At 35.1% G+C, this 19,436-nt stretch overlaps 1 protein-coding gene across 1 annotated transcript in view; it reads left to right on the forward strand.

Annotated features, from left to right (window-relative positions):
- The window catches only part of DOCK3 (dedicator of cytokinesis 3), a 695,231-nt gene that overhangs the window by 259,659 nt on the left and 416,136 nt on the right, over positions 1–19,436 (forward strand). Inside the window, exon 4 of the mRNA XM_081301421.1 lies at positions 2,467–2,522. Coding sequence (XP_081157547.1) covers positions 2,467–2,522 — 56 coding nt within the window. The remainder of the gene's footprint in view (positions 1–2,466; positions 2,523–19,436) is intronic.

Here is a 19,436-nt window from a genome sequence, read left to right on the forward strand (position 1 = left end):
TTCCTTAAGCAAATAAAATAAGAATGTGAAGAGAGAGCCTACAGAATGAGAGAAAAATCTTTGCCCCATTACTCTATTGACAGGATATTAACAACTAGAATATATAAAGAATTCAAAAAAGTTAATGCCAAAAAAACCCTCAAAAATCAATGGACAAATAATCTACATAGACATTTCTAAAAGGAAGAAATAGAAACCAACAAATATATTTAAAAAAAAAGTTCAGGGCTGGGACTGTAGCTCAGTGGCAGAGCACTTGCCTAGGATGTGTGAGGCACTGGGTTTGATCCTTATTACTATATAAAAATAAACAAAGGCATTCTGTCCATCTACAAGTATAAAGAATTAAAATGTTCAACATCCTTATCAGCCAGGGGAATGCAAATCAAAACTCAGTGCAATTTCATCTTTCTATAGTAAGAATGACAAGCATAAAGAAAAAAAATAATAATAAATATTGGTGAGGATGTGGGGGAATAGGTAGACTCATACATTGTTGGTGGGACTTCACACTAGGATAACCTCTTGGAAACCAGTATAGAGATTCATGAAAAAATGACCCAGGTACGCGACTCTGGTATTTATCAAAAAGAGCTAAAATCAGCATACTATAGAGATACATACATACCAGTGTTTATGGCAGCACAATTCACAATAACTAAGTTATAGAAACAGCTTAGATGTCACTCAATAGATAAATGAATAAAGAAATTGTGATATGTATTTATGATGGGGTTTTTCTCAGCCATCAAGAAGAATGAAATTATGGCATTTGTTGACAAAAGGATGAAAGTAGAACACATCATGCTATATGAAATAAGCCAGACTCAAAGTCAAGAGTTGAATGTTTTTTCTCATATGTGGAAGCTACAGAGAGAGAGGATTTTTTTTAAAAGAAGGACCCCATGTAAACAGAAGCTCAGTGGAGCAGAGGATCAGAATTGAGGGGGAAGGAAGAGGAATGAGAAAGGGAAGTAACTGCAGAATGAAATTGGTCACTTTTTATAGTTCTCTTTTCTCTTTATAATTAATATTATGTCATTTTATTGTACTACATTCTGGTTTACTGATTCTTTCCTGTCTCTCCTATTATTATGCTGTTGAATCCATGCAGCATATTTTGTTTCTTTGATGAAACTTTCTGGTTTATTTTCCATGATTTTCTGTTTTTTCATTGATTTCAAGTGATTGTTGAAACATTTTTATAATGTCTGCTTTAAGGTCTTTGTCAGATGATTTAAGCATCTTTTTCCTTTTTTTTGTTAACGTATTGTTTTTGTTTCATTCAGTTTGGTATTTCTATGTTTCTTGGTATAACAAGGTGATTTCTATTGATATCTGGACATTTTGATTATTATGCTTAGATATCGCATCTTATTTTAACCTTCTGTTTGAGCTGGTTTTGGTACCTGTGCGCCTATAGGGGAAGGAAAAAGCTTTTGCCATGTTATTACCAAGAGAGAGTAGAAGTCCATGTTTTCACTTATCCTCTGTGAACTTTCAAGAGGGAGGGAATCTCATTTCTGCTTAACAGCAGTTGGTGTTCCAGTTCTCTTCCAGATGTCTGACTCTTTCTTCGCTAGGAGGAATTTGCGATGCCTAGTGCTAATCCTGTGTGTTTTTTAATTTTTATTTTCAATTCTTCCTTTACAGATAATCTATAGCCATCATTTAGCTATGATTGATGCAGTTTTGTGTTTTATCTTAGGTTTTGTGTATTCTCCCATATTCCTTGTTGGTGTAGAGTGACTTTGTCATGAGCCAATATATAAAATTTATTATTGTAGTCCAGTTGCTCATAACCTTGTGTGGTACAGATTCAGTTTGTAATTGGTGGTAGTGTGGGCCAGAGTATAAAGACTTTTAAACTTATCATGTTTTATTTGAAAGAATACATCAGAAGGAGTGAACAATGGTTGAAAACTGAAATGGTTTTAAAAGCAATACATTCCATGTCACTTAGGCAATGTAGTCAAATTGTGGTAAATACAAAAATTGGAATAGTTTGGAAGAAATAAAGTTGGAATGTGTATAAAAACTCCAAATTGATGTATTCTTGTGCATCTAAATATAATCCTGAGTCTGGGAATTATTTCTCCAACTTAGATTTGGATAATCTATAAATTATTGGTTAAGTAATGATGTTGCTTTGGAGATACATAGTGACCTCTGTACATAATACCTGAGAGTGATTTGATGTACCATCTCCAATCTGTACTTTTTTTACAAAACTTAAAAAAAATTATTTTTATCATGCTTAAGTTTGTTTTTTTTCCCCTGGAGATAGATCCTCTTTGCACCTGTTCATGAAATTCCTACCTAATATAGTTTGTGCAATTTTGCATTATAAATATGCAAAGTAGTTGCTACAATAGGAGTCACTATGTTTCCATTGCTATTTCATTATGTATGAGATGTTAATCACAATTTAATTTTCTAACTGGAAATCTTTTTTTTCCCATACAGGGTATCTTTCCTGCAAACTACATTCACTTGAAAAAAGCAATTGTCAGTAATAGGGGGTAAGTAATTTGCCTTAATAAATTTACTTATAACTATTGTAGGTTGAAAAGGAAGACTTTCTTTTTTTTGTTCATACTATAAAATATATTATTGATAATCTGGCAAAAATGTATGTTTATTATTGTATATGATTCTGAGAACAATTTTTTCTTAAAATCCTGACAACTTTTATCTTTTTTATTGTATCCTGGAGAAGTAACCTTAATTTTGATTTTTATAAAAATTGTTATGTATGTAATATATTTTAAAAAATTGTGCCATTTTGAGACTGAAAGGCCAAGGTTCGTTGTCAGAGATTAAAATGCACACACACAGATAGCAGTGACAAAGATGAAGCACCATTTGTAAGCTGGTATTAGCTTATATAGAAAGTGAGAGTCAGTTATCTTAAACCAGGAAGCTCCTGGGGCCAATCATAGTAAAGGTCAGGTCATTACCTACGGTGCATGCACGTCCGCCCTGCATAAGATTCATGGGGGGCACGAGCTGTCCACGATCACGGAAGATGGGGGGACCAATTAGAAAATTTTCAAAACAACTTGTTATCCACCCACTGGCAACTTGCCTGCCGCCATGTTGCATTAGGGGCTCCTTATCTGAAAGGCCCAGGGAGTTCTAGCTGCCCACTGGCAATTTGCCCACTGCCATGTTTGAAAGGCCCGGGAGTTCTCAGGGAGACTCCCAACAGAGACTAGTCATTGATTGGATAGGAATTAGATATAAATCTGTTATTTTCTTCTATAGTCAAAATGAAAGAGACTTTTAAAAAAATATTTTATTTGCAATTAGAAATTGAAAAAAACAGAGATATGCCTTAAGAATAAGAAGACATTATTGAAAATGCATGCATAATTTGATCACACACTTGAAAATATCTGATTCTGATATGAAAATGCAACTATCATAATTCTTTTTAAGTTTGTTGTGTTGGGGTTTGAATCCAGAGCCTCATCCATGCTAGGGAAGCACTGTACCACTGAACTATAGTCCCAGCCCCTAGCATACTTCTTGTTCTTCTTTTAACAAAACTTATAAAGCCATAAGGATGTGTAGAAAACTTGCAAATCCTGCATTAGTGTATCTTTGCAAGGAACAATCTGCTCCTTCACATTTATTTACAAGGATTGTCAAATTCATAAATATTGGATAGAAATTGTGTGAAAAAAGGAAGTTTTAGATACTTATGATCAATGAAGCTTGTATCTTATAAGATGATAAAATTTTCTTTTGAATGTGAGTGGGTTATTCTAAAATGCAAAATGATATTCTTGATTTATAATAGCAGGGTTAATAATACAAATAATCAGAGCTGAAATTGAGCAGAAACCATATAGAGTGAGGTGAGAGAAGGAATTATAAAAATATATATACAGATACAGAAGTAGAGTGCCTCAAAAAATGCTTTTCGATTATAAAGAACTCATCTTAAGTCCACGAGTCATGTGCCTTATTTATCATATCAGTAAAGGATTAGGGAACATTTTGATCACATAATTATCAGTTTTAGTAAAGAAAGTGTAGAACTTATTTTGGCCATGTAAGAATCAGTTTTCATTATGGCTATACAAAGAATTACAAAGCATTATATTTGTTGAATGTAGTCTTAACCTGGTTTTGAATATAAATCTTAGAAACCTACCTAGAATCAAGTTTGTATCCAAATACTCAGTATTTAATGGTACAGAATAATAGTTGTAAAATCCGTGGAAATTATTTAAAAACAGCTGTCTTCAGGCAGTGGAGAATAATTAATATAGAATAATTAATAATTATATCTTGACAGTCTGTGATCCTGAATTAAGTTATGCACAAAAGGAAAGCTCCATGCTTGCTTTGGCTTTCTTCTGCAGAGAATTTTTCAATTTGTTGTGTGGTGCAGTAGAGTCCAATTACAAAGTGGTAGTCTTTTATTGCACCAGCAACATGGCAGAATATGAAAGCCTTGCCTCTCCCCGTATGGATTTAACAATGTTGTGTGGGGCAGTATACTTTTAGGACAGGTCCAAACTCTAGTGAAGAAGTTGCAGGATCCCAGTGGAACACAAAACAGAGAATAGCCAATTTGAATCAGAGCAATTTCACTTTTTCCATGTCAGCTCCTTCCATATGCTGCCAAGACAATATTTGCCTCAGCCTGAGTTTCTTCTATTTGGTCAAAAGAAAGAGTGAGTTGAGTGTCCATTCAACATCCCTGGCATTTCTGGACATTCCAGATTGCCTATTGCCTTTTTTTTATCCTGTTTTATTCCAGTTGCTAAAGTAACCTATGTAGTTAAATGTGTAGAAGCAGGTAAGAACAAAGACAAGGAGTGGGTAGCTCACTGTAGCTAACACAGCTCTGTGATATTAGTGGTGGAAAACTCTGAGACTTTGACCCTAGGAGGAAGAGGTATGAACAGAGCATTCATCCATTGTCCTGACCTTATATCCCTAAGATAAAGAGATAGATGACTTACTGTGGCCAGCATGGCTTTGGGAGATTGGGAGAAGGTGCACAACCTGAAATTCCAAGGAAGAAGTGAGGAATGGTACTTGCACAACCATAGATAAGGTTCAGAACACTCCCAGATTATCTGCATGGCTGATTGGTGAGGATAATTTCCTGTTGAAGCCAGACCTTAAGACATTTTTTCAGATGTTCACAAACAAAAGCAAAACTTCAGGGAATATGAAGGTTCTGGGAAATATGACACAACAAAAGGAACAAAATAAATATCTGATAACTTACCCTTAAGAAATGGAGTTCTAGGTAATTACCTAACAATTCAGAATAATCGTCTTAAAGAAGTTTACTGAATTACAAGAAAATAGAGATAGATAACTAAAATAAATCAGGGAAATGATGTACAAACAATACAACTGACAAATAGATAGAAATAATAAGGGAGAAAAAAGTACCAAACGTAAACTCTGGAGCTGAAGCATACAATACCTCACCAGAAAAGTTCAATAGAACAGTGTTGTTGATCAAATAGAAGAAAGAATCAGTGAACTCAGACAAATTACTGTTCAGAGGAATGAAAAGAAGAAAGAATAAGAGAGTGAAGGAAGCCTAAAGAATGAATAGGGCAGTAGCAAACAAAATAAGATGTATAATGTGGAATTACAAGAATGACAATTGAGAGAGAAAGTGGCAAAAACTATTTAAAGAAATAACGGGAAAGGGAGGGGGCAGGGGATTATCAAGGAAGGTGGAATGTGATAGACATCATTATCCAAAGTACATGTATAAAGACACGAATTAGTGTCAACATACTTTATATACAACCAGAGATATGAAAAACTGTGCTGTATATGTGTAATAAGAATTGTAATACATTCCACTGTCATTTATTTTTTAAAAAATAAAAAAAGGAAAAAATGGTTGAAAACTCCCCAAATCTGGGGAGGGAAATGGAGATCAATTCTTGAAGCCCAAAGAACCTTACTGAAATAAATTTATATCTATCAATACATGTTATAATCAAACTTTCAAAAGTCAAAGATAAAAAATTTTAAAAGTGCAAGAGAAAAAGAACCTATAACATATAAGGAAGCCTTCCATAAGACTATTAGCACATTTCTCAGCAGAAACATTTCAAGACAAAGGGAGTGGGATGATGTATTCAAAGCACTAAAAGAAAGCCCCCCTGCCCCAACCTACCAAGATTTCTGTACCCAGGCTGGTGTGGTGGCACATTCCTGTAATTCCAGCATCTCGTGAGGCTTAGGCAGGAGGATTGCAAGTTCAAAGCCAGCCTGAGCAATTTAGAGAGGCCCTATGTAACTCAGCAAGACCCTGTCTCTAAATAAAATATATATTTAAAAAGGGGCTGGGGATGTGCTCAGTGGTTAAGCACCCCTGAGTTCAATCCTTGTTACCAAAAAATAAGCAAACAAACAAAAACCCCATTTCTGGATCAGAACTGTAATGGGTTTACTCCATATGTGCATAATATATCAAAGTACACCCTATTGTCATGTATATCTAAGAACAACAAATATAAAATTAAAAAATTCTATAACCTAGCAAAACTCTCCTTCAAAAATGAAGGTGAGAGAAAAGATTTCCCAGGCAGTAATAGGTAAGGGAGTTGATCTACATTAAAAAAAAGTCCTGAAAGGATTTCTTGAAGTTGGAACAACTTTAAGGAACAGGAAAGTCTATGAAAATGTAGAATTCATGTGTAAAAGCAAATGTATTGAAATATGCAGAGCACTGTCATGTTATACAGGTGGCATAAAATCACTTATGATTCTAGTATTAAGTTAAAACACAGAGTATTAAGAATAACTCTAAGAGTTTTTCATCCCAAACGTAATAGATGTTAATTGGGACATCAATAATAAGGTTTGTGGTAGGAATTAAAACTGTAGAGTTTTTATGTGATTCAATATATTAGCTCAAAAAAGGTGTTATAAGATATTTTACATAAGTCTCTTAATAACCACAAAATAAATATTTGTAGAAGATAGAGAGGAGAAAAAGAGAATGGAAGATTATAATTATTTGTAGAAGATATTATAATTGTTTGAACATAGATGTTCACTGGAATAAAATAACAAGGTAAAATAATGTATAAATTTTGGAGTGAGATCTGACAAAGAATTTTTAGTAGCATATAGACAAAATAGAAATCAAGGATGACTCCAGGATTTTTGACCTGAGTATGGATGTAGTTGCTACCTATATAGATAAAGATGTTTTGGAAGGGATATATTTTGCAGAAAAAAATCAAAGAATTACATTTTGCATATGTTAAATTTTAAATGACTGTTTCAGAGATATGAAATAGGCAGTTGGCTGAATGTGGAGTTTTGGGATAAAGTTGGAAGTCATTAATATTCAAACAATCTAAAGCCAGGAGGCTGGGTGAAAAACACTAAAGGAATTAGTGTAGATGGAGAGGAACTGCAGTAAAGTCAGAATCCTTGGGAACTAGTGTGTAGAACTGGGAGGAACAGGAGAACCTAACTAGAAGAGGCTGAAAAGTTGTAGCCAGTTCTGTAGATGGAGACAGGAAACAGTATCTTAGAGATCAAGAAAAGAAATTAGAGAAAGGAGAGATCAAGAAAACAATTTGGAGAAAGAGGAGAAGATGGCAGATTAGAGGAAGAGTACACTTCTCAGCATTTCCTTATCAGACTAAATAGGGAAGACTGTTTCTCAGTGAGATGGGTAACTAAGGGAACTCACCGAAATTCAATACTGGACAGTAAAAGAAATAATAGAAGTATAGAAAGTTGGAAAATTTGAATATAAGAAATATGTTCATCTTGTGACATCTTGACTGGTGATGGTGGCAGCCACAGGTGCTGAGGGGAGAAGGGGAGTATAGACACAAAGAGGAAAGAACATCTAGGGTATAGTATTGGATTGGGGGAACCTGTGGAATAGAGAGCAAGGCTGATGTTAATGGACCCAGAATCAGTGGGAGGAAGATGTTGAGTGAAAAGCAAGCAAAATTGTTTCAGCCTGCGGGCAGGGCAGATAGTTCAATGGGAACTGAGGTGGTCAGTGTGGGAACTATTTATAAGCATTCTGTGGCCATGAGCAAAGGCAAGAGATTGAGAACTCATAAAGGAAGTTGCCAGGTGACCTAACAGTTACCTATTATGTGCCTGGACATAATGTGTGACTGAAGCAGGTGCAAAGAAAATTTGACTAGGGCAATAGGCCCCAGATATTAAGGAGAGAGACCTCCCTTTGTTTCTGATGCCCCACAAGAGCTATTGGAAAGCTGTTAATAATAACCACTTAGAGAGTGTCTATACTGGATAATTTACATCTGATTTCCATATTGATCTTAATTACAAATGAATGTGAAACCTGTGGAGTATTGGACCCTACATGCTAAAAGTTAAATTTATGGGAGGCCTCTGAGATCTAGGCTTTCAGCAGAGATGAGCATGTCCCCAGCAACAGGACATATGGATGAAATCCCAAATATCCACCGGCAGAATTCCAAAGGTCCGCCAAGACTAAATCCCAACTATTGGGTCTTCCAGCTTAGAACTCTGAATACACCTACTACAAAATACACAATTTGTACATTACCAGTATATCCCACCCTATACTGAGAGCTACTGTCATGAGCTTTGGCAATGGCTGGCAACTTGCTGAGGAACACAGAAACATTGCACTTAACAACCCCAAGCTATTGACTTAGGATTACAGAGCCTAAAAATAAATTCAAAGAATTAAAATACATCCTTGCCATCTTTCAAAACATTTTTTATTTTGTTTATTTATTATTTGTTCTTTTTAGATATACATGACAGTAGAGTATATTTTGACATACATACATGGAGTATAATATTCTAATTAGGATCACATTCTTGTGGATATACATGATGTAGATTTACAATGTTTGTGTAAATGAACACAGAAATTATGTTGGATTCATTCTATTCTCTTTCCTATTCCCATCCCCTCTCTTCTCTTCTTTCTCTTTGTCTAATCCAGTGAGCTTCTATTCTTTCCTCCCCCTTCTTATTGTGTCCACATATTGAAGAGAACATTTGGCCTTTGTTTTTTGGGAGGTCTAGCTTAGCATGAAACTTAGCATGATAGTCTCCAATTCCATCCATTACTAGCAAATACCATAATTTTATTCTTGTTTATGGCTGAGTAATGTTCCAATATATACCACATTTTCTTTATCTATTATTCTGTTGAAGGGTACCTACATTGATTCCATAGCTTAGGTATTGTGAATTGAGCTGCTATAAACATTGATGTGGCTATGTCACTGGAATATACTGATTTTCAATTCTTTGGGAATATACTGAGGAGTGGGATAGCTTGAGTCAAATGGTGGTTTCCATTTCAGGTTTTCTGAGGAATCTCCATATAGCTTTCTAGACTGGTTGCACCAATATGTAGTCCCACCAGCAATGTATGAGTGTACCTTTCCCCCCACATCCTCGCCAACACTTATTGTTGCTGTGTTCTTGATAATTGCCATTCTGACTAGAATGAGATGTAATATCAGTTTAGTTTTGATTTGCATTTCTCTAATTGTCGCAACACTTGACTAAATCAGTCAGGGTCACTCCAGGTTAACTGGGCTGGCACGAAATAATCACACAAGGAGAAAATACCTTTTTCTTTGGGTCCTGTGATGGCTCCTCTGACCCAACTCCCACAAAGTGGGCAAGGCATGCAAAAAAAGACAAGGAAGCAAGCCTGGAACCCTGGTTTTATTTGGGGGGGGGGCTTTTCGAAAGAGCTTTCCATCCATATAAGGCAGAGGGGTAATGTTACAAGGGACAGCCCCACTCCCATTGGGTAACTCCCACTCCCAAAGCTGTGCTCCTCTGATGAGCAGAGATGGGCAACCCACCTGCTTCCTGGTTAGGGAAGCCAGTCCCCACATTTCTGTCACTCAAAGCTAGGGGACACTCAGCTCCTATGTAGTGGCTCTCTACATCTAATTGCTAGAGATGATGAATATTTTTTTATATATTTGTTGACCATTTGTATTTCTTCTATTAAATGTCTGTTCAGTTCCTTTGCCTGTTTATTGATTTTTTTTTGTGTTAAGTTTTTTGAGTTCTTTGTTTATCCTGGAGATTAAGCAAGTGTGGAATTTTCTCCTTATTCTATCATATCCAACCTCCTGAGTCCCTGATCTGCTTTGAATTCCCAGTATTAATTCCCAATGAAGCCCCCCACTTTTCCACTCAACATATAGAGAAGCTGCCTAACCAATTTTTTGAATTTGGAAAGCTGCCTCCTCTATTCTACCATCTTGAAGTCATACCATTATTTCTTATTTTTTCACTTTTTGATAATAGCATATTAACAGGTGTGAGGTGATAATAAGTATAGTAAGTCATTCTGAATTTTTCTTAGGATTTTATCATTGGCTTATATAATCTGAAAATATCAGTATGATTTATTTAAGGAAACTACAGTAAATTAAACCATATTTATTTCAAAATCCTTAGATGCTGGTGATGATAGGAAAAAATGTGTCACTTTTTTCTCTTTTTTAAATTAGTTTTTATTGTGTTTCCTTTCTGCTTAGTGATTTTGAACACCTTTACATACACCTGTTTGCCATGCAGTCTCTTTTCTGAGAAAAATCTGTGTACTTTTAAAATGAGTTATTTATTTACTAAGTTTGTTTTTTTGCTATTAAATTGTAGGAATTTCTTATGTATTTTGATTAACCCTTTATTGGATATATGATTTGCAAATATTTTATCCCATTCTGATATGCCTTTTCATTTTCCATTTCTTGTTGTGCAAAAGCTTGTTAGCTTTATATGGCTTGCTTATTTGTCTTTTCTTTGTAACCTGTGCTATGGTAGCAAACGCAGAAAACCACTCCATGACCAGTATTAGAGAGCTTTCCCCTTATGTGTTCTTACAGGAGTTTTAGAGTTTCAGGTCTTTTGTTGAGTCCTTAATCAACATTTTTAGTTGAATTTTGACTATGGTGTAAGAAAACATCCCTTTTACTGAACATGCACTTTTTCACAAAATTATTTATCGAAGAGGCTATCCTTTCTTCATAGCACATTCTTGGCATCTCTGTTCTGAGTTTTCTATTCTATTCTAGTGGTGCATTTGTCTACTTTTATGACAATGCTATGCTGGTTTGATTGCTATAGCTTCGTAATATTGTTTGAAGTCAGGAAGTGTGATGCCTCCAGATGTTTTATTTCTCAAGATTGCTTTGGCTACTTAGGATATTTTTGGCTCCAGTTGAATTTCGTGGTTTTTTTTCTATTTCTATGAAAAATGCCATTGGAATTTTTAAAATGATTTTATTAAATCTGTAGACTGCTTTGAATAGTGTGGAATTTTAAGACTATTACTTCTTCAGATCTTTGAGCAAGGGCTATCTTTCTGCTTCTGTTTTCATTTCATTCAACACAGTTTTATACTTTTAAGTGTATAGATCTTTTACCTTCTTGGCTAAATTTATGCCTAAGGATTTTATTCATTTTGATGTTATTATAAATGGGATTTAAAATTTTTCCTTTCATTGTAGTTAAATGTTAATGTATAGAAATGCTACTGGTTTTTATATGTTGGATTTTTGTCTCCTGCAACTCTACTAAATCTTCAGGGTTTTATACATTTAAGATGATGTTATCTGCTATCTTACTTCCTTTCAGATTTGGATACATTTTATTTTTTTCTGTTGCCTACTCTGGCTAGGACCTCCAGTAATATATTGGCTAGAAGTAGTGGAACAGTTTTGTCTTGTTCTTAATCTTAGAGGAAAAGCTTGCAGCTTTTCACCATTGAGTAAAATGTTAGCTATGAGCTTGTTGTATGGACAACATATTATCTAGGGGAACATTCCTTCTGTAGCTGTTCTGCTGAATTTTTGTTATAATCATGAAAGGATATTGAATTTTGTTTCATTTTTTAGCATTTTGAGAATGATCATGTGATCTTTGTTTTTTTAGTATATTGATATATTACATTTATTGCTTTGCCTATGTTGAACCATCCTTATATTCATGGTTAAATCCCATGTGATTATTGGTATGATCTTCTTAATGTGCTATTGAATTTAAATTTGCTAGTATTTTGTTGAGAATTTTTGAATCTATATTCATCAGGGAAATGGGCCTGCAGTTTTCTTCTTTCCTGGCTTTTGTATCAGGGTAATGCTGACCTTGTAAAATTAATTTGGAAACTTTTCTTGCCTCTTCAATTTTTAGAAAAATTTGAGAAGAATTGGCATTAATTTCTCTCTAAATGACTAATATAATTCATCAGTGAAGTCATCAGTCTTAGGCTTTTCTTGGTGGGGGATTTTTTTATTGCCAATTCAAACTCCTTTCTTTTTTAATTGGTTCTCTTTAGTTATACATGGCAATAGGATTCATTTTGACATAGTTTTAAAAACATAGAATATAATTTGCTCTAATTCAGTCCCCAGTATTTCCCCTTTCCCTCTCCTCCTTCCTCCCCCTGTTTCCTTCCCTATACTCTACTAATCTTTCTGCTAGTTACACTTATGTTTTTAGTTTTTAGAGTTAGTTTCTGGTATATATACATGATTGAGAGTATACCCTTCTCCTGTCCCTGTCCCTCTCTCTTAGTTCCCTTTATCTAGTTCATTGATCATTGTGTTTTTAAATGATCAGTGGAATCCCCCCTTCTCCTTTTGTCTCTTCTGCTCCTTCTTCACCTCCTTATTTTGGACTAGCTTCCACATATCAGAGAAAATATTTGACTTTTGACTTTCCTGAGTCTGACTTATTTCACTTAGCGTGATAGACTCCAGTTCCATCCATTTACTAACAAAAGCCATAATTTCATTCTTTTTAATGACAGAGTAGAACTCCATTGTATGTGTTTGTGTGTGTGTATGTAATTGTGATATACATATTTCTTAATCCATTCATCAACTGATGGGCATCTGTGTTGAATCCATAATTTAGTCTTTGATCCATTTCAATTTGAGTTTTGTGCAGGGTGAGAGACAGGATATAATTCATTTTTCTATATACAACTATCCAGTTTCCCCAACACCATTTGTTAAAAAAGCTATCTTTTCCAAGATACATTTGGTGCATTTGTCAAATGTCAAATGGCTATAGGCTTGTGGATCGTCAGTCTTCAAATCTATTCTAGTGCCAATATCATTCTGTTTTTGTTACTACAGCTCTGAAGAATAATTTCAGATCGTGTATTTTGATGCCTCCTGCTTGACTTGCTCAGTATTGCTTTGTCTATTCTCTTACTCTTAGAAATGAATTTAAGAATTGTTTTTTCCTAATTCTGTAAAGAATTTCATTGGAATTTTGATGGAGATTGCATTAAATCTGTATATTGCTTTTGATAGTATGACCATTTTGACAATATTAATTCTGCCTATCCAAGAACATGGGGAGTCTTTCCATCTTCTAAGGTCTCTTTCAATTTCTTTATTAAGTGTTCTGTAATTTTCATTGTAGAGCTCTTTTACCTCCTTGGTTAGATTCCCAAGTATTTAATCTTTTTGAAGTTATGGTAAATGGGATGGTTTTCCTGATTTCTTTCTTGACTGAATTATTGTTGGAGTATAGGAAAGCTATTGATTTATGGGTGTTGATCTTGGATCCTGTTACTTCATTAAATTCATTTATAAGTTCTGGAAGTCTTCTGGTAGAATTTTAAAAAGCTTCTAGCTATAGGATCATATTAGTGGCAGTTTCATTTCTCCTTTTCCTGTTTGTATCCCTTTGATATCCTTTCTTGCCTGATTGGACTGGCTAATATTTTGAGGACTATATTTAATGGGAATGGTGAGAGTGGACAGCCTTGTCTTGTTCCTGAATTTAGTGGAAATGCTTTTAGTTTTTCTCTATTGTTGGCTTTGGATTTGTCATAAATGATCTTTATGATGTTGAGATAAGTTCCTTCAATCCCTGGCTTCTCCAGCATTTTCAATATGAATGGGTAGTGGATTTTGTCAAAGGATTTTCTGGTATCTATTGAGATGATGGTGTGATTTTTGTCCTTAATTCTTTTAAAGTGATGAATTACAATTACTAATTTTCATATGTTGAACCATCCTCATATCCCTGGAATGAAACCCACTTGATCATCATGTAATATCTCTTTGATGTGTTTTTGATTGGGTTTTGCTGATATTTTATTTTATTTAATATTGTCTTTCTCCACAAAAGGGAGACTTTGCAACTATACAAGAGCAATATAAATATATAGGGGGAAAATCAATAACATAACAGTTTCACAAAGAAGAAAGAAACGTGAGCATTATGAAAAGAAAAAGAAAGAAAGGACCACAAGCAATGCAGGTCAATTCAACTTTAGAAGAGGTAATATCTGCAGCAGATGGAATGTCAGATAAAGAATTCAGGATATACATGCTTCAGATGATCTGGAGTCTCAAGGAAGACATTAGACAGCAAAATCAGACAATGAAAGATCACTTTGACAATGAATTACATAAACAAATCCAAGAAGCAAAAGATCAACTATACAGGGAGATAGAGGTTATAAAAAACATACAGAAATCCTAGAAATGCAGGAAGCAATAAACCAAATTAAAAACTCAAATGAGAGTACTACCAGCAGAGTAGAACACTTAGAAGATAGAACATCAGACAATTAAGACAAAGTATTTCAACTTGAAAAAAGCATAGACAGCTCAGTGAGACTGTTCAGAAACCATGAGCAGAACATCCAAGAAATACGGGATAACATAAAGAAATCAAACTTAAGAGTTATTGGGATACAGGAAGGTATAGAGGTCCAAACCAATGGAATGAGCAATCTGTTCAATGAAATAATACGAGAAAACTTCCCAGACTTGAAGAATGAAACAGAATTCCAAATCCTAGAAGCCTACAGGACGCCGAATGTGCAAAATCATAAGAGATCCACACCTAGACACCTTATAATGAAGATGCCCAACATACAGAATAAGGAGAGAATTTTAAAAGCTACAAGAGAAAGGAAGCAGATTACATTTAGGGGTAAACCAATCAGGATAACAGCTGATCTTTCAAATTTTTAAAAGGAAAAAAAATTTTTAAAGGAAAAAATTTTTAAAAGGAAAAAAAATACATACACACACACACACACACATCCAAAATTTTAGTGAAGACTGAAGGTACTTTCTTCACTGAGGTAGTCAAAATATTTAACTGGAATGAGTAATCTTTTTTATGTCTAATAGTCCTTCTAATTTTTTATGAGTTATATACTACTAGAATATAGTTGGAGAATGTTAACCCTTTTCTGGTTTTGTGTTTCTCTGTTTGATACCTGTTGGAATTGCCTAAGATTAAAGCTCTTTGATAGAATCCTGTTATCTTTCTCACCAATATGAGGTGGGGTAGGTTTAAGACATATAGTCAGTTTGCATTTTGATCCCCCAGACCAGTTTAGTGTACTTCCCAGGGTACCATTTCTGCAGTGTTGTGTGAAGGGAGTTTTTAGTAGGTGACACTGAGTTGTAGTTCGGCCTCAGGTCTGATTTGGCTTTGTTGAGTGGAGTGTTCTTTGGGTAGACTAGGTTGACCCACCCCTAGGACTGGTGATCAGACATTAGCTGATCACTTCGTGGTTCTGGTTCTCAGGTGCCTCCCAAGAAATCCAGTCATGGGGCAGGGGGGCTGATTCTCCACTCACTGCTGCCCAGGAGTACAGCCTTCCCAATGTTAGTTTCTCAATGTACTTATCCACTGCCCACTCAGACCCCTGTCCAGCTTCAGCTTGTCAGATGAGCCTCCAGACACAAAGGCTTCTCTTTCCTCTTCTGATTCAAATCCCTCTGGGTATAGGCTACTCTGTGACTGTTTCTCTCATGTTCAGTGAGCCACTACCTGGGTCCCTCCACAGGCACCTGCTGAGATATTGTGGCAGTGTGTTTCTTATCTCCCAAGTCCCACAGATGCCATTGGGGGCATGCCCCAAGATGGCTCCCCCCCCCCTCAGCTCTTGTAGGCCAGTTGATACAGAGCATGATTGTTTAAGTATCTGGGTATGGTTTTTAAGGACCCACTTGCAGTGCAACCCCTTGGGTCAGATAAGTTTAGGCAGTGTTTTTGATCTGAGGTTTCTCTGCACCAAGACATTGCCAAGACACAGCTTGGAATGTGACTTCCTTTATTCTCCCTCACTTTATCTGTGGTGAATCCACTTCAGTGGCCAATGGCAGTGGGCTTTCTTCTTTATTTAAATCATATCCAAATTTGTGAGTCCCTAAGCCACTTTTAGTGCACGATATTACATTTTAGTGAAATTCTTCTTTTATCCACTTTGCTCAGAAGCTGAACACTCATTGTCTCACCCCATGGTGCAACTTGGAATGCAGCTGTTCTCTATTCCACCATATTTTCTCTCTATCCCCATTCCTAGTTTTTTGAGGAATCTTTGTACTGCTTTCCTGAGTGGTTGCATTAATTTGTCCCCCACCCCCAGCAATGCCAACACTTATTATTCTTGGTGACTGCCATTCTGATTGGAGTGAGATGAAATCTCACTATAGTTTTGATTTTCATTTCTATGATTGCTTCAATCTCTTTTCTTGTTATTGGTCTCCTTATTGATTATTTTTTGAAGTTGTATGCTTTGATTTTTTTCTGTTCATCTGTGTATCTTGTAGAAAGTTTTTCTTTGTTGTTATCATCAGGTTTGTATAAAACTAAAACTGATAAAAATTTTGATGAAAAATAATACTCTGCCCACCCACACTTTATTTTTGATGTCAAAATTTATCTTTTTGTTGTATATAAATTAACAAATTATTGTAGCTATAATTATTTTCAAGTCTTTTCTGTTTTAATTCCTGTAAGTGATTTACACATCACCATTATAGAGTTTTCTGGGTTTGACTAGAGTTTTAGAGTATTCTGATTAACACATTTTATACTTTTATATGTTTCCATGTCGCTGATTAGCATTCTTTTATTTTATCTTTAAGTACTCCCTTTGGCATTTCTTACAAGGCAGTTTATTAATGAACTTCCTTAGCTTTTGTTCAGCTTTTCTGGACAAAGTATTATTGATTGATATGTGCTTTTCTTTTAGTTCCTTGACTTTATCAACCCAATTTCGACCAACAATATTTTTACTCAGAAGTTTGAGGCCAGGCTTTAACGGGATAGGTATGTAGCTCAGTGGAAGAGCACACCTGGGTTCAACCCCTGAACCACAAAAGATAAAAAAATGCACTCACACTCCCAATCTGTACAGCAGTGCTTGTGGAGCTGACCTGAAAGAGGTGGGAAGGCTCTTGTAACATTTGTGTCACATTTGTGTACATAAGGCTTGTGTACCACTGAGCCAGTTGTGGAAGGGATTCATGAGTGGTGCATCAAAAGCAACTTGTTAGTGGGCTTTTTGATAGTCTTTCTTCTCTGTTCACAGCCTTCCTCAAATACTAAGATAAATTAATCACTTCAGTATTCTGAGTGTGGTGAGAAAGAAGTGGGCCTCTTGGCTAGTATCTCACGTGGGTAGTGGAAATGGGTACTCACTTAACTGTGTTTCACTTTTTTTAGAGGACTTTTTTTTTAGTTGTAGTTGGACACAATACCTTTATTGTTTATTTTTTTTATGTGGTGCTGAGGATCAAACCCATTGCCTCACATGTGCAAGGCACAACCCCAGCCCCACTGTGTTTCATTTTTAACTGTGGGAGAAATTATGGGCTGAGAGTTTCTCTTGGCACTGAGCTGACACCTTAAGGGAGGGGTGATTCAGATAAAGTAAAACTTTTTTCCACCCTTTTTAGTGTATTTATTCTTGGATTTTTTTCTTGCTCCAGCAGGTTGAAACTTCTCCCCTGGAATTTTATTCATAGGTAGCTGTCAAATCAATGTTTTTACTGGTGGAGGACAATAGAAAACACCTATTTTGCCATCTTGCTAATGTCACCTTTGTAACATTTTTGCTCCCAACAAACCCTTGATAAAAGTTTTTACTTTATTTTTTATTTTTTTTTAAATTTTAACATTTATTTTTTAGTTTTCGGCGGACAGAATATCTTTGTTTGGATGTGGTGCTGAGGATCGAACCCGGGTCGCACGCATGCCAGGCAAGCGCGCTACCGCTTGAGCCACATCCCCAGCCCAAAAAGTTTTTACTTTAGATAGCTTGTAAATTTGATGGATACTAATAGAGCTGGAGTATTAATCCAAGGTAATTTTTATCATCTGAAATAAATTATACAAAACAAAATAAAAGTTAAAACATATTCATTTGCACTCAGTATAATGCACTGAGTCATTTTTGAACATTTCAGTGCTTTGTTAGCTGTCTTCCTTTAAGAAGAAATGATACTTAATGCTAATTTTGTGAAATGCATTTTCCTGTGCTTTTTCTGGCTAACAAAATCAGAATGTGAATTCCAGTAACCTCATGACATCATAAATGAACTCTATAGTCCCAGAAAATCAAGTTCTACTCCTTCTTTCAATAACTTTTCATATATATTACTTATGTTAAAATCTGAAATCTTTATTCTCTTTCAAAAAGTCCCTATGAGAGTAGACCCCAACAATATCATCCTTTTCCTCATCTTGAATATATGATATTATTTTCCAACTCAGCATTTTTTGGTATATTTTTTCCCCTTTTCTTATGATACCATACCTGATTTTCTCCTGCCCACACACTTTTTCTTGTCAAGCTTTTTTTTTTCTTCTTCCATTGTTTTGGTCCTTAACACTTTTTCAGAGAGGAAGGAGTTCATGGATTTTCTCATCTTAAATTGTGTTCCCAAGATGAAATCTCTCATTGTAATCTTTTCAGTTCCTTCTTAGATTTATCATTGTCCCTATCTATTTTCTTATTATTTATCACTCTGGTTCTTTATCCAAACCAACCGGTCTCTGAAGGAAGGAACTCTTTCCTTTTTGTTCACCAATAAATTTTCGATCATTTGCATAGGGATTGGCATCATAGAGGATATTGCTTATGAGGTGGTTTGAGAGAACCAAAGCACCTTTCTATTCCTTGGTCACAATTCCTCTATCAGATGTAGCATTCTTTCTTGACACTTATTTCTAAGAAAACACAACACCAACATAATAGAATGCTTATAATTTTTGAAAAAGAATCCATTGTCTTCCATGCCTTTCAGATCTTTTAAAAGCCCCCCAATTTGCATGAAAGAAAAATTTTAAAGGGCACAATTTTTTTAAAGTAAAAAACTTAAGCAAGGCTTTGGCAATATTATGGTTTTCATTGACTAAAAATAGTTTAATGCTTAAAGTTCATGCCAAAAACCATATCTTATATTTCCCATCATGTACAACCATAAGTATGGGATCCTAGGTATAATAAGTTATACTCCATGTATGTATGTCAAGTATAATCTATTGTCATGTATATCTAAAAAGAACAAATTAAAAAAAGGAAAATGGAAAATAACTACAAATTATGTAGTAAAAATCCAAATGGTTTTATGTTAATTCAGCTCAGTTATACCATTGCAGAGTATCAC

Source organism: Spermophilus citellus (genome assembly GCF_964194105.1).
Source record: "Spermophilus citellus genome assembly, chromosome: 7".
Taxonomy (NCBI): domain Eukaryota; kingdom Metazoa; phylum Chordata; class Mammalia; order Rodentia; family Sciuridae; genus Spermophilus; species Spermophilus citellus.